The following is a 22,694-nucleotide window of genomic DNA, read 5'->3' as shown; positions in this document are numbered from 1 at the left end:
ACATGTCTCTGGATCAACATAACTGACAGACAGTCAAATTTTAGGGACAACGTTAAACTTCCTGTTCGGGTTGATTTCAGGGTAAGTTAAAGGACGAAGTAGTGTGTTTTATAGGAATGTTGTTCCAGGACCAACAAAACATCCCGTCCCGTTCTTGAGTTGTTTGTAGTGGCATATTGTGTCCACTAAGTGTCTCGCATCTTATTTGCTCTGTGGATTAAAATTAGACAGCTAGTGTGCGTGTGTGCCAGAGTAAGGGATCGGGACCCGATCACTCACACGCACACACACACACACACACAGAGAGAGAGAGGGTTTAAGTCGTGTGAGCACGCCGGCTCTTTACTCTTACAGATTTACGCTAATCTCATTTCAGCACCGTGGACAGTGACACACATTGACACCAGACCTCCATCCATGTTCATTACAACCCCAAAACACAACCACAACGTGTCTAGTTAAACTAGTCAAACTGTTTCTCTGAGTCTAACAACATATCTTTGATACAACTCGCAAAAAAAGTTGTTTAGACCCTAATGCTGGTTTCATTGTCTTGTACCCCTGGCTTTTCTCCAAGAATTGATCCACCGGTATTCCTTTGGGAGTGTCATTCCAGGAATTATGTTTGAGGCACCGGACGTGGAATTATGTAGGCTATAAGGCATCCACACCAGTTTTGTTGTCTGACACTTTAAATTCTCACTGTTTGAATGGATTTTGATTTGCTGTCAATATTTATATTTCATAAGGGGGTATTTATTAATTAATTAATTGGGAAGATATTGTTTATTGTGTCTGTATGTGGATTTATCGTTGTGGTGTGGATTTAATTTTTCTCATAGAATTATGGCCCTTTCACACCAAAAACGATAACTATGCTTTACCGCTTAACCGCTTTAAATGCTCAAGCAGAACAGATTCTGATTGGCTATTATCGGCTGGAAAAAAATGTTTTGAAAGTAATTCCAACCATATCGTTCTTGTGTGTAGTTATTGTTATAGTTGTGGTGTGGACTCTATTCTTTTAAATTTACAACGATTTTTACAATTACATTTTGTAACGTTATCGTAAAGGTCCATTATTCACACCATGAACGATAACGATCCTAACGTCCACAGCGCTTTAAATGTTCGCGCCCAGAATGGATTCTGATTGGCTGTCAATGTTTTATCGTTCATAAGTGGGTAAAAAAGTCGCTCTGAAAGTGATTCGATATAGTTGCTTTTGTCGTTATCGTCGTGGTTTGGACTTCATAATTCTCATAGAATTTGAACGATTGTTAAAACTTTTGTGGTCGTTATGCCAGTACTAGTTGTCATCCTTGATGTAAGGGTGCCTTTAAACATCTGAAGTTTATGTATGTATGTATGTGTGTGTGTGTGGGTATGGGTGCATGCGCGTCCGCGTGTCTGTGTGAGGGAGAGTATTAGCGTGTGTGAGGGGGTGGGTGAGTGCTTGTGAGAGCAGGAGCGCGCAGATCTCGCCCGGTCCCGCAGTGAGTTGTAGAGGATGGAGGTCCGACCTGAGCGCTTTAAAGCAGCAGCGGCCAAGACACTAGGAAGAATAAACCGGTAAGACGCAAACATAACTTACTAAAGTTGTAAAGAAATGGCTAAACCGGTTTATATGTTCATATGTACAGTTCAATGTCTAATTCTACATTGTTAAAGCATTAAAATCGAGCTGAATGAGGTCTAAAACTATTTAGTCAATAGTTGATATTTATCAGAACATGTATTGTAAAGATAAGATGTTGAGATGGAGATGGTGGGATTATAGCATGTGAGCTGAGGTACAGGACCGCAAACACACAATACAGTCATAGAAGATAAAGACAGGATTTAAGTCACTCTTTCAGTGCTTTGATGTTTGTTTTAATGACACTATTGAAGAGATACTCTTTTGTGTAGTTGTTTGTCTAGTGTGTAGCCTATGTGTGTGTGTCTTTATTAACGCGACCAGATTAACTCGACTGGACTCTATTAATAGCGACTCTTGTCTGGTTTGTGTCGTCACATTTCACCTGTCAGGTGACCACTTCCGTTCTGCATCATGGCATCATGTAAAGATGCCCAGATTTAGAAAAATACACTTGATATGGTGTTTGTTACTTTAAGCGTAGGCTAATGATCATTTAAAACACTACTGGTAATATAATATAATTTTTTTGTTTGAGTAGTCTGAGTAGTACGGTTCAAATGTATAGACATATTTGACCTTAATGTAGCCTATGATGAATTTAAATGCATATTTTACAGTATCTATGGCATTTTTTATTATACCCTTTACAGTGTTAGTTACCATATTTAATGTCCACATTTTATATTCAATTATTATTATATTATTATAGCTGCACTTTTAGGGTTTTCTGCATTTATCCTTCCAGTTCTTTGCGACATGTTCATTATACCGTAGTTTTTGGCAGCTATACTTGCTTCTGAGATTAATTATAAAATAATTTTAAATTAATATATACTTCCCTCACAATGTTCCTGTTATAAATGGGAAAACCAAACAGTATTTATTATGTAGTGCAAAATAACTATAAATAATGCACTTGTTATAGATTTTAGATTGAAAAAGATTTATGAAAGAGAACTATATTGTGGTAAAGCAAAACGATAATTAACTAAAATGAAATGCTTTCTAAAACAAGCATCAAGACTTTTGTTTAAGTAGTAAATTGTTAAATATTGTTTTGTAATGAACTCTGGTTAAGTATTAATGTGTCCATTAATACTTAATGACATTCAATATTTAATATTATAATCGATGTCAATGGAATAATTGCAGTAATATTGAAGGTGTCTGATGCTTTTCTGCATGTATAGTTTCCTGCAGAAGTACAAGTACTTTTTTTATCCCCAAGGGCAAAAAGTCTTCATATTTAAATGATATATATGCAGATAAAAATGTTATTCATTTAATCAGTGTTTATACTTGTAAGGATCAAATCAACTTTCATTGATCTGTCACATTAGCATACTGGGAAAAACACAATCTCTCTCTCTCTCTCTCTCTCTCTCTCTCTCTCTCTCTCTCTCTCTCTCTCTCTCTCTCTCTCTCTCTCTCTCTCTCTCTCTCTCTCTGTTTCTCTGGATTTTGAGCGGCCTTTAACGTGTAAATCCAGTCCTGAAATAGATCTCCAACTAACCTCCTGCTAGTTAAATCCTCTCTCTCTCTCTCTCTCTCTCTCTCTCTCTCTCTCTCTCTCTCTCTCTCTCTCTCTCTCTCTCTCTCTCTCTCTCTCTCTCTCTCTCTCTCTCTCTCTCTCCCCCACAAGTCGTCACGGTCGTCCACGTCACGAATGCTATTACTGGACTGGACAGTGTCATTAAACTGTTAGTTCTTCCTGCACAATGTGAGGATTTTGTTACTTAAAAACGGCCATTTAAAAGCTCAATTCTCTTACTTGAGTATGGATTCCTCTGTAATGTGATCAACAGGTTTATTACATTGGCCAAAACACCCTCGTCGTCTGCGATAGAAACATGTAACCGTCTGCTCTTCTGATGATGCCGTGCATGTTTTTCTTTTCACCACTGTGGTTGAAACTGTTGTATGTTTTGTGCTGTACGAGCCTTAAGCAAAGCACTTAACCTGTAAGAAGTGTTGGGAGAAAAGTGTCTCGCCAGCAGAAAGTCTGGTTCACTTTGCAGCTTATTCTGGACAGGAAGCACGGATTTAAACAGGAACTGACGTGGACTGATGCATAAAGTGACCAGGAACAGTTCAATTTGTTTTTTGTGACGTTTAGTAAATCTGAAATAACACTGAAATGTGTAAGAGTTGAGAATTTCTGTCCATCCTAAATTAATAAGGAAAATATTAAGAGAATAAATCGAAATTTAGGCATAGTTCCTCTGCATGGTGTTATTTTAGTATTATTTATAGTTTTATAGTATTATTAAAAATTTCAATTAACTTTTATTTTTATATTTTCAGTGTTCGTTTTGTTATGTGTTTTTGTCATGTCTTTACTATTTAGTTTTTTTTGTTCAGTTTGTTTTTTATTTCATTGCTTCAGATTAAACATTACAGTTTGATGTCTGAGCAACATTATTTTTTTCATTTTCATCTTATTTTTTAATTTATTCAATTTTATTTATTTGGCATAGTACTGCTACACATCTGCTACACAAATGATTTAAATACATCTAATTGTCCTCAAATACTTCAAAATCTCTTTTACCTCTTTAAACGTACACTGTAAAAACCAATAATTTTCAAAGTGTTGTTTTTATTTTATTTTATTTTTTTACAATTGAACACTTTCAGTCTTTCTACATCAAAGTTTAATGTTTAAATCAACGTGTTACTTGCCGTTTCTTTGCACTTTTTTGTGCAATTTACTAGCATTTTCGGAGTGCGAATGGTTTCAAAGTATTTTTCGTGTAGATGGGATATATGGAACTGGATGAACGGATGGATGAAGGGGGAGGGAGAAGAGAGGCAGAAAAAGACTAAAATAGAAGGTTTGATCAATAATTCAGGCTCTGAGGAACATTATTATTTCATCAGCTGCAGTGGTGCTGTAACCTGACGGTAAGAGTCTGTATTTAACAGTGATGAGAGATGCACATGGAGGTTCACTACTGTAAAGATACTTGTACCAAAGGCCAGATCTTTGACTCCTCTGATGTGAAATTTTATGGTCTTTAAGTCAAGCATATTATTCCTGCAAATATTTCGGGTTATTGATGTGCTCAAACCTCTAATGTTGAATGTGTGTGTCTTCCTGCAGTGTTTGTGCTCCAAACATGAATGAATCCTCAAATCATGTGTCTTGTTGAGGGAATGATTGTGCTGTTACTTCACTAAAGTTGTGTCCCAAATGTGTCACCATACACTGTGCACTACTGTATGTACTCAACTGTGTGTATGAATTTTATACGGTTATTTTGTCATTCCCCCTTCTTCATTACATAATTAAAGCTGTGACAGTCGAGTGCATGAAGTGTCCAACATTCCACTCTTCATTTTTTCAGTTAAGTGCATCATCCGGGTTTTTAAAGTGCACTTTTTCTATTTGGAAAACTCACTACTCACACTATTTATACTACAAAACGTCATAGAATAGTGCATAAGCATGCAAACTGTGAGTTTTGTACAGTCAAACACCACTCATATTTTTCTGAAGATATTTATGAAAATTGAATGTGATTCTGTGATGTTTGTGGTAAAAGGAAACTGCTGCTCTCATAGCATGTTAGTGCGTGTTTAATCTGGATTAGATGTGACACATCGGTTCATTATGAATCTGAACTGGGAAGCGTTTCACTACTGCCTCTTATTTTTGTTTTATGAGCACCGGTGAACATCAGAAACTCGATTTTAAATGAGAATTCACAGCATTAAAATGTCTTTATAAAGCTCAACTCTGAGATGTTTCTCCTAAAATTCCTTAGCACAAACACAAACAGACGCATATAAAAATGGTCATACCTTCAGAGTTTTGAGCTATAAATTAATTATTGCTATATGCGAATTATTGCAATTATTAATGTGCACTCAAAAATATTTATGCTTCCATTTAAGATGTATGTATTTGAATTGCATATACAATTTCGATCCATTTGGATTACACAGTTTATCATACATAAAATAATAAACTTAATGTGATGCATATTTGTCAGTCATACATAAACATGTAAGGTATATGTAATTCTATTTGATTTGATTTGATTTAAATAATCAAATTTTCAGGATGCATTTATTCAAATTTCTTAGAATCATGCCGCATAAATGTGTTCATGGTGATTTTTTTAATTTTTATCAGTTGATATGGCTAGCTGCGGAACAAGCGAAATACAGTTAGGTAAAATGTATGAGATTTTATTGATTGATTGATAACAATAATATGAACCTGGTAATTGCATGTTTAACAGTTTATTAGTACTATTACAGAAATCTGACCCGTTTCATACTCTTTTCATTTATGTATGACTGATGCATCACATTACATTTATTAGTTTGTGCTAAAACTGTGTAATCCAAATGGATGAAAATTGTACATGCTGTTCAAATACATACAATAAATCTTAAAATTAGCCATAATAATACAGTGTGGAGCAGCTCAGAATATATCTTGTAAGAATTTGATGAGGTACTCTGGTTTCTTGATCAATCATACAAAAGTACATTTTAAGACTTTATTAAGGTTTGTTTCTCAGGAGAACCTTCAGCAAAAGCCTCCAGCTCTCTCATTACTGTCTAGGGAGAAAGAATCGAGATATTAAAGAGATTTTTCTCAGTCTTCTTTCCTGCAGGCAGCCGATTCTGAAGTTGGAAGGCTTTAGTGATGTATGAAACCGTTTAATGTGTGTTGATGTGTGTTTGTCAGGGTTCTAGAGAAGCGTCAGGAGAATGGCGAGACGATCGAGTTGTCCGCGGAGGGTCGTCCTGAGCTCCAGGAGGAGAAGGATCTCCCAGTGGTGGACTGCACGTGTTTCGGCCTGCCCCGACGCTACATCATCGCTATACTGTCAGGCCTGGGATTCTGCATCTCCTTCGGGATCCGCTGTAACCTCGGCGTAGCTGTGGTTAGCATGGTGAACAACCACACCGTCTATAGAGAAGGCAAGCCATACATCGTGGTAAGTTGGATTTCATGTGCGACCAAAATTCTGAAATATTTGCACCGCATACAGACCTTTCAAGTTTTTCCATGCAAATTTGGTATTGGTCTCGAACCCTTAATGTCACTATATTTCCATTCAAAGTTGCAAATTTAACGAACAGAATATCACATAAAACATTTGCGAATAAAGCAGCGTTTCCATCCAATGTGTTCAAGAGAACAAAATCATCACTTCCTGGGAAATTGGTGCAAAATATCTGTAATAAAAATGGAAGTTGCTACAATCAGTGAAGCCACTCTGGCTCTTTATTCCTCCATCATAAATGACTTGCGTGTCAAAATGCAATAAACGCTGTCATGATCTCTTGCGTTCGGATGCCGGTGCGAACACAATCATGTGAGACGCTTCTGAGAGGGAATTAAACCAAATCATTCTGATGACAGACTTTGGCTCAGACGTGACCAAACCAACATTTGAGATGCTGTGATGTGATTGGTCCTCTGGTTAGTCCTGTTATCCAATCACAAACTCAACTGAGGCAAAGTCAAGGGAGTTTTTTTGTTGCACATGGAGGGATTTATTATGTAAATGTATTTCCATTGTACATTACTATATGTTGTGATGTATTTTGTTCTTCATATATGATTGTTTCAGAAATGAAAAGCTACACACTCCATCAATTAGAGTTAGAAGAACTGTTCCCAAACATATAACATGTTCAGTGTTGGGAGTAACGCGTTACAAAATGAATGCATTACAGTAACGTATTACTTTTTCCTGTAGTGTAAGGCATTACTAATCAATTTTCAGTAATATTTTACTCGGTACATGTTCAGTAACGCTTGCGTTACAACATACTTTTAGCCCAAAATTTAATTGTTAAAAAAAAAAACACACACAAAAAAGACCCAAGCAAGACCGCGAGACATTAACGAATGAAAAATGCAAGTAAGTTATTACCTGTTGGTGGTCAGTCAATAGCCGCGTGTGGTGCCCAAGTTTGTGAATAAAGACTAAATGACGGCTTCTGATATATTTGTATAGCAATTTATTTCATTCATCTCCCTCTTGCTGGTGTAGCTGTGTATTGTGTGACAGTGAAGGTGTGTTTAGGGCGGGTTTTACAGGAGTGATTCGGCCTCTGTGCTCGGCTAATGGCTGAAGATGACAGAAGAAGACTGTACATTCACGAGGTGGACGTATGCGCATTACTTCAAGTTTGTCAGATGCAACCTTTGTCAAAAACCGAAAGAACTATCAACGTCAATTCCAAGAGAATTAACAATAATGGCAACAATAAGAATAGAACAAATGTGCATCTTGTCATGGCATTAGAGTTTACATACAGTTCTGTTGTCTAATATTGAATAGACCCAAGCTATTCCCAGATATCAATTTACCTCCACCATACTTTTAACAGACTTGGATCGTTTGTGATTCTGTTTGTCATCCTTTCTTGCATTGTCTTAAGCCTTCACTTTGCCAATTATATGCTATATTGTTAGTAGCCTTCTACTGGATGTAAAATGCTCTGTAGTACATTCTGTCATTTTAGAATGTTATGTTCTACTTCTGTAGTTATTTTGGTGAAAGTAACTCAAAAGTAATACAGGAGTAATGTAACGCATTACAACTCTGAGACAGTAATATTTTAAGGTAAAGAATTACTTTTAAATAAGAGGAACAAGTAATCTATAATGTATTACAGTTTGGAAGTAACTTGTTAGAAACATAATAATCACTGCAATAATGATCCAATCATAGACTCTTAATCTTTTGCCTATTTAAATCCAAACAGTGGCTTTTTTTTGTCCAGGCAGTGTATTTTATGTGCATGTCTTCTAATCGGATAAAAAAATATATCCACCTCAATTGAGTACTTATGTTTTTATGTGCACTTTTAGACTTAATGCGCCTCCAGAGTTTTTTATGCGATATCACTAAATGCAAAACAAACAACTACAAAAAAACAGGTGGATGGAAGCATGGCTAATGTCGTCAGCGTATCATTTCATGTTCATGTACAATTTCCACCCAACTAGATTTTCTGCCATTTTTTTCATACATTTTTAAACTCCCCATAGTTGTTCATCAGATCTTTGTGTCCAGATAATCTTGCAATTACGCTGCTCAAAGGATATTAAAAGATTTTTAGATATGACAAACCCTATGTGTATGATGAATTAGACATCAAACAGAAAGAGGCTGTATTTCAAGAACACTTTACTCTTTACAGAGAGCACTTTACAAATGTTGACCAATAGGTGGCGCTGGCACTTCACTTGAAAGTTGTAAATTAGGACTGATTCTGCTCATAATATTTGAGTTTGGCATACAATCATGTTTGATGGAGAGCACATCGATTTTTTGATGCATTTTAAAAGTAACATTAAAAACACTGCTGGTAAACGAAAAACCAAGTGTGCTTGTTTCTTGCAGCAATGTAACATGACTTATTTTTCATGAGTATTGAGTAAATTATAATGTGTTACTTTTAAAAGTAGCATTTCCCAACAATGTTACATACTGTATTTACTCATCGAATACTAAAGTAGTATGTAAAACATAAAGTAGTATGTAAAACATCATGCAACAATAAAGAGTGTTACACTACAATATTGTCACATGACTCAACTAATTATTTTGCATTTTATTTTATTTTTGCTAAATGCAGTGCACATCGATTTATTAGGTGCATTTCATTAATAAAAGCAATATAACAATTTAAGGCAATGCAAGTGTTATTGAAGGATTTCAGTATTGTTTTATGCATTATGTTATGTTTATTTCTATATTGTAATTTGTTCATTAAGTGTAGAAAGCTTCTGTGTTTCAGAAAGCTCAGTTCACCTGGGATCCAGAGACTGTAGGAATGATTCACGGATCATTTTTTTGGGGATATATTGTCACTCAGATTCCAGGAGGCTTTATCTGTCAGAAGTTTGCAGCCAACCGGTCAGTCATGCAGTCTTTAAATCACAGCGAACAGAATGAACACACACACACACACACACACACACACACACACTGATGCAGTACATGTTTCTCTCTCTCTCTGTTTCTCAGAGTGTTTGGCTTTGCAGTCGTGTCCACGTCTATCCTGAATATGATGATTCCCTCGGCAGCACGGGTGCACTTCGGCTGTGTGATTTTTGTGAGGATACTACAGGGGCTGGTGGAGGTAAAAAAAAAAAAAATCTATATATATCATAACTTTTCCTATGAGAAACACAAATTATATGATGTATTACTTTTAAAAGTAACGTTCCCCAACAGTGTCGCATACTGTGCAGTATTTACTGACCTCTGCATGCTCCTCTGGGTATTGCGTGACTGAAGCACAGTATTGCTCTGGTTATAGTCTATGACATCATCTACTGTTATTGTCATTTCTGCTCAGGGTGTATCTTACCCAGCATGCCATGGGATCTGGGCCAAATGGGCTCCGCCTCTGGAAAGAAGCCGATTGGCCACAACAGCGTTCTGTGGTGAGGTCATTATTTTTGCTTAGCAGTTTAATATCTGTGGAAAAGTAATCTTTAATAATTTTTATTATTGCTGCCCCCCCCCCCCCCCCCCCCAATATACTTATTGAGTGTTCATATGAACTATAAGTAACAATAAATATAAAAATTATGAATAATATTATAATTATTATTATCATTAATGTTGTTGTTTTTTATTTTAATTATAATATTCATTTAATATTTAATATTCTTTTAAATTAATAAATGTATAGTTTGCATAGATGTATGTAGAGTGTATATGTGATTTGTTGTGTTTCTCAGGTTCATACGCAGGCGCTGTGATAGCCATGCCGTTAGCTGGAATTCTGGTTCAGTATTCAGGCTGGCCCTCAGTCTTCTACGTATATGGTGAGAAACACACACACACACACATACACACATACACACACACACACACACACACACACACACACACACACACACACACACACACACACACACACACACACACACACACACACACACACACACACACACACACACACACACATATCTCACTCTTCTCTCTTCTCTTCATCTCACTATTCTCTCTTCTCTTCTCTCCAACTCTCTTCTCTCCATCTCACTCTTCTCTCTTCTCTTCATCTCACTCTTCTCTCTTCTCTCCAACTCTCTTCTCTCCATCTCACTCTTCTCTCTTCTCTTCATCTCACTCTTCTCTCTTCTCTTAATCTCACTCTTCTCTCTTCTCTCTTCTCTCCATCTCACTCTTCTCTCTTCTCTTCTCTTCATCTCACTCTTCTCTCTTCTCTTCATCTCACTCTTCTCTCTTCTCTCCAACTCTCTTCTCTCCATCTCACTCTTCTCTCTTCTCTCCATCTCACTCTTCTCTCTTCTCTCCATCTCACTCTTCTCTCTTCTCTCCAACTCTCTTCTCTCCATCTCACTCTTCTCTCTTCTCTCCAACTCACTCTTCTCTCTTCTCTTCATCTCACTCTTCTCTCTTCTCTTCATCTCACTCTTCTCTCTTCTCTCCATCTCACTCTTCTCTCTTCTCTCCAACTCTCTTCTCTCCATCTCACTCTTCTCTCTTCTCTTCATCTCACTCTTCTCTCTTCTCTACATCTCACTCTTCTCTCTTCTCTCCATCTCACTCTTCTCTCTTCTCTTCATCTCACTCTTCTCTCTTCTCTTCATCTCACTCTTCTCTCTTCTCTCCATCTCACTCTTCTCTCTTCTCTTCATCTCACTCTTCTCTCTTCTCTCCATCTCACTCTTCTCTCTTCTCTTCATCTCACTCTTCTCTCTTCTCTTCATCTCACTCTTCTCTCTTCTCTCCAACTCTCTTCTCTCCATCTCACTCTTCTCTCCATCTCACTCTTCTCTCTTCTCTCCAACTCTCTTCTCTCCATCTCACTCTTCTCTCTTCTCTCCAACTCACTCTTCTCTCTTCTCTTCATCTCACTCTTCTCTCTTCTCTTCATCTCACTCTTCTCTCTTCTCTCCATCTCACTCTTCTCTCTTCTCTCCAACTCTCTTCTCTCCATCTCACTCTTCTCTCTTCTCTTCATCTCACTCTTCTCTCTTCTCTCCATCTCACTCTTCTCTCTTCTCTCCAACTCTCTACTCTCCATCTCACTCTTCTCTCTTCTCTTCATCTCACTCTTCTCTCTTCTCTCCATCTCACTCTTCTCTCTTCTCTTCATCTCACTCTTCTCTCTTCTCTCCATCTCACTCTTCTCTCTTGTCTTCATCTCACTCTTCTCTCTTCTCTTCATCTCACTGTTCTCTCTTCTCTCCAACTCTCTTCTCTCCATCTCACTCTTCTATCTTCTCTTCATCTCACTCTTCTCTCTTCTCTCCAACTCTCTTCTCTCCATCTCACTCTTCTCTCTTCTCTCCATCTCACTCTTCTCTCTTCTCTCCATCACACTCTTCTCTCTTCTCTCTTCTCTCCATCTCACTCCTCTCTCTTCTCTCCATCTCACTCTTCTCTCTTCTCTTCATCTCACTCTTCTCTCTTCATCTCACTCTTCTCTCTGCTCTCCATCTCACTCTTCTCTCTTCATCTCACTCTTCTCTCTTCTCTCCATCTCACTCTTCTCTCTTCTCTTCTCTCCATCTCACTCTTCTCTCTTCTCTTCATCTCACTCTTCTCTCTTCTCTTCATCTCACTCTTCTCTCTTCTCTCCAACTCTCTTCTCTCCATCTCACTCTTCTCTCTTCTCTCCAACTCTCTTCTCTCCATCTCACTCTTCTCTCTTCATCTCACTCTTCTCTCTTCTCTCCAACTCTCTTCTCTCCATCTCACTCTTCTCTCTTCTCTCCATCTCACTCTTCTCTCTTCTCTCCATCTCACTCTTCTCTCTTCTCTTCATCTCACTCTTCTCTCTTCTCTCCAACTCTCTTCTCTCCATCTCACTCTTCTCTCTTCATCTCACTCTTCTCTCTTCTCTCCATCTCACTCTTCTCTCTTCTCTTCATCTCACTCTTCTCTCTTCTCTTCACCTCACTCTTCTCTCTTCTCTTCAACTCATTCTTCTCTCTTCTCTTCATCTCACTCTTCTCTCTTCTCTCCAACTCTCTTCTCTCCATCTCACTCTTCTCTCTTCTCTTCATCTCACTCTTCTCTCTTCTCTCCAACTCTCTTCTCTCCATCTCACTCTTCTCTCTTCTCTCCATATCACTCTTCTCTCTTCTCTCCATCACACCCTTCTCTCTTCTCTTCATCTCACTCTTCTCTCTTCTCTTCATCTCACTCTTCTCTCTTCTCTCCAACTCTCTTCTCTCTATCTCACTCTTCTCTCATCTCTTCATCTCACTCTTCTCTCCAACTCTCTTCTCTCTTCTCTCCTTCTCACTCTTCTCTTCATCTCACTGTTCTCTCTTCTCTCCAACTCTCTTCTCTCCATCTCACTCTTCTCTCTTCTCTCCAACTCTCTTCTCTCCATCTCACTCTTCTCTCTTCGCTCCATCTCACTCTTCTCTCTTCTCTTCATCTCACTCTTCTCTCTTCTCTCCAACTCTCTTCTCTCCATCTCACTCTTCTCTCTTCTCTTCATCTCACTCTTCTCTCTTCTCTCCAACTCTATTCTCTCCATCTCACTCTTCTCTCTTCTCTCCATATCACTCTTCTCTCTTCTCTCCATCACACCCTTCTCTCTTCTCTTCATCTCACTCTTCTCTCTTCTCTTCATCTCACTCTTCTCTCCAACTCTCTTCTCTCTTCTCTCCATCTCACTCTTCTCTCTTCTCTTCATCTCACTCTTCTCTCCAACTCTCTTCTCTCCTTCTCACTCTTCTCTTCATCTCACTGTTCTCTCTTCTCTCCAACTCTCTTCTCTCCATCTCACTCTTCTATCTTCTCTTCATCTCACTCTTCTCTCTTCTCTCCAACTCTCTTCTCTCCATCTCACTCTTCTCTCTTCTCTCCATCTCACTCTTCTCTCTTCTCTCCATCACACTCTTCTCTCTTCTTTTCATCTCACTCTTCTCTCTTCTCTTCATCTCACTCTTCTCTCTTCTCTTCATCTCACTCTTCTCTCCAAATCTTTTCTCTCCATCTCACTCTTCTCTCTTCTCTTCATCTCACTCTTCTCTCCAACTCTCTTCTCTCCATCTCACTCTTCTCTCTTCTCTTCATCTCACTCTTCTCTTCATCTCACTCTTCTCTCTTCTCTCCATCTCTCTCTTCTCTCCACCTCTCTCTTCTCTCCATCTCACTCTTCTCTACACCTCTCTCTTCTCTCCAGCTATCTCTTCTCTCCATCTCACTCTTCTCTTTTCTCTCCACCTCACCCTTCTCTCTATCTCTCTCTTCTCTCTATCCCTCTCCTCTCTTTCTCACTCTTCTCTCCATCTCACTTTTCTCTCTTCTCTCCATCTCACTCTTCTCTCCATCTCTCTCTTCTCTCCATCTCTCTCTTCTCTCCATCTCACTTTTCTCTCTTCTCTCCATCTCACTCTTCTCTCCATCTCTCTCTTCTCTCCACCTCTCTCTTCTCTCCACCTCTCTCTTCTCTCCATATCTCTCCTTTTCCATCTCACTCTTCTCTCCATCTCTCTATTCTCTCCATCTCTCTCTTCTCTCCATCTCACTTTTCTCTCTTCTCTCCATCTCTCTCTTCTCTCCATCTCTCTCTTCTCTCCACCTCTCTCTTCTCTCCATCTCTCTCTTCTCTCCATCTCACTTTTCTCTCTTCTCTCCATCTCACTTTTCTCTCTTCTCTCCATCTCACTCTTCTCTCCATCTCACTCTTCTCTCCATCTCTCCATCTCTCTCTTCTCTCCATCTCACTCTTCTCTTCATCTCACTCTTCTCTCCATCTCTCTCTTCTCTCCATCTCTCTCTTCTCTCCATCTCTCTCTTCTCTCCATCTCACTCTTTTCTCCATCTCACTCTTCTCTTTTCTCTCCATCTCACCTTTCTCTCTTCTCTCCACCTCTCTTCTCTTCATCTCACTCTTCTCTTTTCTCTCCATCTCACTTTTCTCTCTTCTCTCCACCTCTCTTCTCTCCATCTCTCTCTTCTCTCCATCTCACTCTTCTCTCCATCTCTTTTCTCTACTTCTATTTTCTCTCCGTCTCTTTCTCTTTTCTCTCCTTCTCTTTTCTCTCCATCTCTCTGTCTGTTATCTTTTCTCTCCATCTCTCTTCTCTCCTTCTCTCTTCTCTCCATCTCTCATCTCTCCGTCTCTCATCTCTCCGTCTCTCATATCTCCGTCTCTCTTCTCTCCATCTCTCTGTCTGCAGGTAGTTTTGGGATCTGCTGGTATTTGTTCTGGATTCTGGTGTCCTACGAGAGTCCGGCGGCTCATCCGACCATCACGGCGGAGGAGAGGAAATACATCGAAGACGCCATCGGGGAATCAGCTGGACTCCTGAACCCACTGACAGTACGAACACACACGAGCGCATGTTTAAACACTGATTATAGAAACTCTTGCAGCATGAGGACCAGGACTCTCTCCTTCTCCTCTCACACAGAAATTTAACACTCCATGGCGTCATTTCTTCACATCGATGCCTGTTTACGCCATCATCGTGGCCAATTTCTGCAGGAGCTGGACGTTCTACCTGCTGCTCATCAGTCAGCCGGCGTATTTTGAGGAGGTGTTTAAGTTTGAGATCAGCAAGGTGAGAGAAGTTCTCCTATCAGTATCCTATCCCAGATTCCTATCTAGTACCTCAGACTGTGCTCAGATGAGAATAATCATAATATTGTTCATATTTTGTTGTTGTGTATTCAGCCTTCATAATGATAATGATAAAAATAAAAACAATAAATATGAATTTTATTGTAATTATAAACTGAATATAATAATTTTTCATAATAATAGTTAATAATAATAATTATTATATGACAACAACAAATATTTTTATGAACACTGAATAATAATAATAATATTTTGATTAGTCAGTGTTGGTTATTCAGTATTCATAATAATAATAGTTGTTTTGCTTAGTGTGGGTTATAATATTTGTTAATAATAATAATCATTGTTGTTATTATTAATAATATGATAATAACAATACACTTTTTATTTTTATGAACATTAAATAATAATAATAATAGTTATATCAATAGTATTATAATAATTGCTTGGTCTGGGTTATAATAATCGTTATTTTGCTTAGTATGGGTTAAAATGTTCATAAAGATAATATGGGTGATAAAAAAGGGTGGCAGTGGGTCCTTAAAAAGTCTTAAATAAAGTTTTCCTAATAAAAGGCCTAAAAAAAGTTTTAAAATGTCTTAAATTCAGAATTAAATTCTTAAATATTTCTGGTCACATCACCGATAAAATTTCTCCAGTCTGATGGACCCAATGTCCGTCAAATAACCAGTGAAGCATCGAATCGCGAGAATGGTTCTGATTTTATTACATAAACAGCGATTGATAATGATAATGTATTTTTGGTAGCACTGTTGAGACTCACGCTGCCTGTCTCTGTGAGAGATTTTATGGTGAGAAATCAAAACAAATGAGCATAACAGCACACACAAAAAAACTCACAGAAGAAACATACTGAGGTAAAAATTAAAAATGTTTATTTATTTATAACAAATGATATAGTTAAGTAACAACATTACAAGAGCTATTTTGCTGAATAATCTCACGATTGCAAATGTTACATTGATTTTAGTTTAATAAACAAGTAGTTAATATTAAATTACGTCAATTATTTAGGTTAAACATTAAATATTACGTTTTAGTGGTATTTCCATCACAGGTTTGAGCTTAAATTTCATTCAAAGTGGCATTAAAAAGGTCTTAAATTGAACTTGTTTATATCTGTTGACACCCTGTAATAATTATTATAATAATTGTCATTATTTGTTGTTAACATTTATTTTATTTTTTAAAAAATATGATATTTTGATTAATCTGTTATTTCAGGAGAAAAATCTTCTGATAGTTGAAACGCGTCCCTGTTCTCCGTCTTTAGGTTGGGATCATCTCTGCTCTTCCTCATCTGGTGATGACCATCGTCGTGCCGATCGGAGGACAGCTGGCCGACTACCTGAGGACTCACAACTTAATGACCACCACCAACGTCAGGAAACTCATGAACTGTGGAGGTACAGCCTGCGCATTCATTATTAGGGATGTAACGATTCACTCAACTCACGATGCGATACGATTCACGATACTGGTTTCACGATGTGATTTTCTCACGATTTTTTTAACAAGTGATTAATTTAAGAAATTATAAATGAAAAAGTGTCCCTTTTATTATTTCTCAGACAAAATGCTGCACATTTCTTTTTCATTTTGAAATATATTTGTCAAATAAAAATACTACATTGAAATTTAAAAAAAAATCCCTTCAAGGTTGTTTCAACTCAGTCTTTCTGTCTGTCTGGTCAAGAGGGTGGACGGTACCTTCCCACACTAAGTAAAAGACTATGTAAAATTAGTACCACATTTAGAGGAATTTTAATTTTGTTATAATTTGTATCATTACACTAGCAACGAGATTAAAAAAAACACACATTTAGAAAAATATGCCATAACCATCAATAAATTATATATATAAAAAAATATATATCCAAGTACACATTTAGAGAAAGAGATCATAAAATAAATACAACACCTGGTTGCCACGGAAACACTGGTGCACCTTGTGATCTCCGTGGCTCTCGCACTTGTCGTATTAATGCCTTTTACATGAAAACGGAGGTGACTTGTGCTTCTCACGGTGGTGATTATTATTAGTCTACGGAAAGTCAAAATGCCGCCACACCTCCGATTTGATGAGTCAATATCTACGCTTGCCGTCGCCATGTGTTTGACGGCGCGTGTACACCAGTGAGGCACACACTGGCGCGGCGCGAGCGGAGCAAACCGAGCGTTTTCAGTTCTTTCCTATAGAAGTTGAGCTTGGCTCACACAAGCTCAAGTTCCATGAATGAAGTGAAAACACTCGCTAGCTTCGCGCCAGTGTGTGCTTGCTGCTATTGTGCCTGTAAAGCGAGGTTCACAACTTCACAGTTGGCTACAGTAAACGCCCCTGCTTAAAACGTGTATCAAGATTCGTTTAACATTTCAACCGACTTGAATCTTCACACATTTTTATCGATTTTCAACCGGTTGCAAGTGTATCGTTACATACCTATATAATATTTATACCATGGTCTGGGTGAATACTCGATTCTGATTGGCTGCAGGGTGTCCATTAAAAAGTGATTGAGGACACCTAAAGGAGTTCTGGTGAAACTGACTGTTTACCGTTCGAAATTAATAAATAAATGCGCTGGCTACATCAGCTGTGAGTAACCATAGCAACAGGCAGTCAAAGTATCCGTTTACAATTTATTGTATCAAAACAAACATCTAGTTAGCCGTTATACATAGCCTCCCAGACAGCAACATAGTGTCGGCCCAGATCCGGCCCACATCTGGACCGTGTGGAATCCACGTGTACCAGATGTGGGCCGGATCTGGGCCGACACTATGTTGCAGTCGGGGCTACTAATACAACAATGAGCGACTTCGTTATTTTTTTTATTTTTATTCTTTTGGAGAACTTGACAGCTTTGATGACTGGGATGCTGCTGAAGAAAGACTATAAATATCTCCGGTTGCTAAATAACCCGTCAGGCGTAACCAGGGAATCCAAGTTATTGTTTGTAAAAACTTTAGATTTCGATTGTAAAACTAAATAAAATATAAACTAATGTTTTAAAAATGTGTTATTTGGCAAGTAACCATGGTATAAGCGGGTTAATGCCCTTCGAGGTGTTCATTGTCAGGTAGTAATGGACTTCGGCGGAGGTCCTCCGCTGCGTGTCGGACGGTTCACGCCTCGCCGTCGTCCATTAATACCTGACAATGGACACCTCGAAGGGCATTAACCCTTACATATATACTTATCCATTCATCTATTCAATCTAGGGTGACCAGAAGTCCTGAAAAATTCGGGACATTCCCGAAATCTAAGCTGTTATGCTGAATCCCATACTAAAGCAAAATCTTGAGTAGTTATTGTCTGATAAAACATTGAAAACTGTCCGTGGAGGTTGAGTCGTGAAGAGCGCGCAAGTTGCAGCAGCCGCGAGCTCAGTGAATCATTGTGCTGGCAGCCAGTCGTAAAGGAGTGATTGATTTGTCGCGGCACTGTGTGCCAAAAAATACTTCGGCAATGAAGTATTGCTGTCAATCCAGTATTTCAGCCAATCTCATCAGGTCCCCCTAATTCAATCAATGACATACACAGTCTGGATGCTGCTATAGATGAGACACCTGAAGTTGTGTGTGTGTTTAGGTTTCGGGCTGGAGGCCACGTTTCTTCTGGTGGTGGGTTTCTCTCACACGAAGGGTGTTGCCATCTCGTTTCTTGTCCTTGCTGTTGGATTCAGTGGTTTTGCCATCTCAGGTAAGAACATACATTGCCTTGCAAAAGCCAGGAATTATGCATTCATTTGATCAAAAGTGACAGTAAAGACATTTATAATGTCCAAAAAAGAATTCTATGTCAAATAAATGCTGTTTTTTCACTTTTTTGAAAAAATTGCATCACAATTTCCACAAAAATATGCAACAGCAGAACTGTTTCTAACATTGATAATAAGCAGAAATGTTTCTTGAGCAGAAAATCTGAATATATATATATATATATATATATATATACAGTATATATATTTTAATTTATATCTATATTCATTAACACAATTATTAAAATTTGTTTAGTTTATTAATTTATAAAGCACATTTAAAAACAACAGATGTTGAAACCAGTGCTGTACACCAAATAAATAACAGGATATATTAAAAATTATTTATTAATTAATTTATTGATTAAAAAAAGGGTTGGGGTGGGAATTTTTATTATTGTTATTTTTCTGAAAAAAACGCATCATGGTTTCCACAAAAATATGCAGCATCAGAACAGTTTTCAGCATTGATAATAATCATAAATGTTTTTTGAGCAGCAAATCAGCATATTAGAATGATTTCTGAAGGATCATGTGACACTGAAGACTGGAGTAATGATGCTGAAAATGCAGCTTTGATCACAGGAATAAATTACAGTTTAAATATATATTCAAATAGAAAACAATTATTTTAAATTGCAATAATATTTCACATTTTTGACTGTGTTTTTGATCAAATAAATACAGACATGTATTTCTTTCGAAAATATAAAAAAATCTTCCCAACCCCAATTTTTTCATTCTATTCTTTTCAACCTTCAGGGTTCAATGTAAATCATTTGGACATCGCCCCTCGCTACGCCAGTATTCTGATGGGCATCTCTAACGGCGTGGGCACGCTCTCTGGCATGGTGTGCCCTCTGATTGTTGGTGCCATGACCAAAAACAAGGTATCGACCTTAACCCATAGACACAGAGGAAAAGAGAGTTTGTTGTGCTGGATGTGCTGACAGTCTGTACCAGTTTGTGTTTAAAGCTCATGCTTTTCCTTATAACATTTATGGAGATCACGTGTCATTTCCCATCTCTCTGGTTTCCAGTCAATATATATCAGCTCATTTTCTCATTTTCTTCTCTTTTCTGTACCTGGCCATCACATTTTGTTCATGCACATCGTCCCTTCTCTTCTTGCTCTTATTTCTCTCACATTAGGGTTAGGTTGCACATATTATCTGAATATACACTTGCACATAGATTATCTCAAATGTTGTGGTGACACATGCATACATAGATATCTCTATACACACACATGAACATACATTCTTGTCCTGTGTATTTCTCTCTGTAGACGCGGGAGGAGTGGCAATATGTGTTTCTTATTGCTTCACTTGTTCATTATGGTGGAGTTATCTTCTACGGTGAATATTTCTGTCCATTTCCTTCCATCCATCTCTGTCTAATTGTGCATATGTAACATGTATAGTTATTGATCTAAATTCATATTGGTGTATTTTGTTGTGTGTGTAATAATTGTGGCACACTTTGGATTAAAGGCTGAATCTCATGACAAAATTAGTTTAAAAAAAAGATATTTCATAAAGAAAATGTATGAAAATATTTTCAAAAAATATTTTAAAATTAATGTTTTTTATTTGATTAAATTAAATACTTTTTTCTGTTATTTATTCAGTAATAATCCTCATGTCATATTTAATAATTGTATTAATGAATTATATGTATATGTATACATATATTTATATATTCAAATTTATATATAAATTCATTAATAGAATTGTTTAAATTATAGGATAAAAAATCATGTTTGTGCGGTCCTAAAAATAAACATTCAGACAATTTTTTCTTTGGATTTTGGGGTGGGAATTTTATGACATTTTATGACTATTTTAGTGATATTAATTCAAAAGCCCCTTCTAAATGAACAGGTGTCCACATAAATCATAGTGATGATGTCACTGCTGATGTGTTTCAGGTATTTTTGCGTCGGGAGAGAAGCAGCCGTGGGCGGAGCCTGAGAACACGAGTGAGGAGAAGTGTGGTATACTGGGAGAAGACGAGCTAGCGGATGAAACGGAAGAGCTGTACCGCTCAACGGGAGGCGGCGGCTATGGAGCAACTATCCAATCAGGAGACCCCAATGGGGCGGGGACTGGAGGGGGCGGAGCCGGAGGAAGCTGGGTCTCAGACTGGGACAAAACAGAGGAATATGTCCAACCTGTTGGCACAAATAGCTTCCTATACGGAGGAGAGGAGGATAGGGGACTGACCGAATGATGTTCAGGGATTCTGGGCTCAGAGATCAAGAGTAAAGCTGGAAGAGGACGGCTGGAAAACAAGGACTGAATATTCCTCCCGTGCAGAAACTGAGTGGGACTGAGGAAGTGGTTTTGACCCAAACAAAAAAAAAACAAACATCATAATTAACATCAAACCTTTCTAGTGATATCACATAGATTCAGCAGAAGTGTGTGTGTGAGTGTGTGTACGTGTCAGTTTGAGTGCATGTGGACGTTTACCAGGGTACGAAAGCCTGATCTAGCCTACATGACCAATCAAACTTATGGATGTCAAGTGTGTCCATACTTTTGACTTTCTGCTCATGTATTTTAGCAAGTGATCATCGAGGTTTTGACAGTTTTACTGTTATGAGATATTACTGCCATTCTGCCTAAATTGTGACAATCATGAAACTGTGTGTAAACGGTGATACTCACATATGAAATAGATGTTCAAATCCACTTTTGCAGAGCCACTAAAATATAATTTCAATTAAAAACACGATTTTAGAGAATTGATCTCATGTGCCAATACTGTGAGGTGTGTTTAGTATTGGTCTCATGTAGACAAATACACATTTAAAGGCTAGTGATATAAACTATTTGGATAAACTTATAGCAGTGTTGACAGCTAATTCTCTTTAACGATTAATTTTTTGATCTTTAATGTGTATTTTTTAAATGTATCTAATCTTTAGCCATAGTAAAGTTGTACTGAAGGAATATTTAGCATTCAATAAAAGTCCATCTCTATTTACAGTGTTTGTGGCACAATAACAATTAGCACTAAAACATTTCTTTTTTAATTGAGTGACAAAATTATTTTCTGTGATAATTGACATTATCCCACAAATGTTGTCAATAGAGCTTTTTTATTGAGACAAATTTTTTTTAAATTAAATCTAATTAGTTTAATTAAAACATCATATTCAGCCTTTTCTTTTTTTGTTCTAAGTCGGACAAAATCGATGCCAAGCGCTGACCGTTAGCGTGGAGGGCTTCCACTCAGCAACATGAACAACATGCTGTGGAAAGATTGCACATATAGCCGAGAGAGGGTAGTAGAAAAGATGAGATGATCCTGAAGGTTCGTTACAGTATAATTGAAAAGAAATAACACAGTTTAACTGAAATTAGCGGCACTTCCTCTTTCTCTCCAGCATGGCACTTGACATTTTCAATATACACTTATTTACTTGCACATCAGCATATTAAAGGGAAAGTTCACCCAAAAATTTAAGTTTTGTCATCATTTACTGACCCTCATTATGTCATCTCAAACCTAAATTACTTTATCACTTCTGTAGAAGAATATCTGGCACTTTGGACAAATGAGGTAAATAAAATTTCTGTCTTTTTCTTATCCCAAAATTAAAATGAACACACACACACACACACACACACACACAAAAAACAGATCCTCAATTTTGCATTAAAAAAAAGTTTCTAAAAATATAAAAAAAAACATTAATA

At 37.6% G+C, this 22,694-nt stretch overlaps 1 protein-coding gene across 1 annotated transcript; it reads left to right on the top strand.

Moving 5' to 3' along the window:
- Window positions 1–1,441: 1,441 nt before the first annotated feature.
- slc17a7b (solute carrier family 17 member 7b) lies at window positions 1,442–21,978 on the top strand. Its single transcript, XM_077219274.1, has 13 exons — window positions 1,442–1,572; window positions 6,345–6,597; window positions 9,419–9,537; window positions 9,649–9,763; window positions 9,983–10,070; window positions 10,371–10,457; window positions 14,802–14,944; window positions 15,036–15,185; window positions 16,500–16,632; window positions 18,819–18,929; window positions 19,750–19,877; window positions 20,276–20,345; window positions 20,918–21,978. Exons 1-13 carry the CDS (start codon window positions 1,511–1,513, stop codon window positions 21,217–21,219), a joined length of 1,761 nt encoding a protein of 586 aa, XP_077075389.1. The 5' UTR covers window positions 1,442–1,510; the 3' UTR covers window positions 21,220–21,978.
- The last annotated feature ends 716 nt before the right edge of the window (window positions 21,979–22,694 follow it).

The sequence above is a fragment of the Siphateles boraxobius genome, unplaced genomic scaffold (genome assembly GCF_051911475.1).
Source record: "Siphateles boraxobius isolate OS27281-9 unplaced genomic scaffold, OSU_SipBor_1 12, whole genome shotgun sequence".
NCBI classification, from domain to species: Eukaryota; Metazoa; Chordata; class Actinopteri; order Cypriniformes; family Leuciscidae; genus Siphateles; species Siphateles boraxobius.
This window is presented reverse-complemented; position numbering and strand designations above follow the sequence as displayed.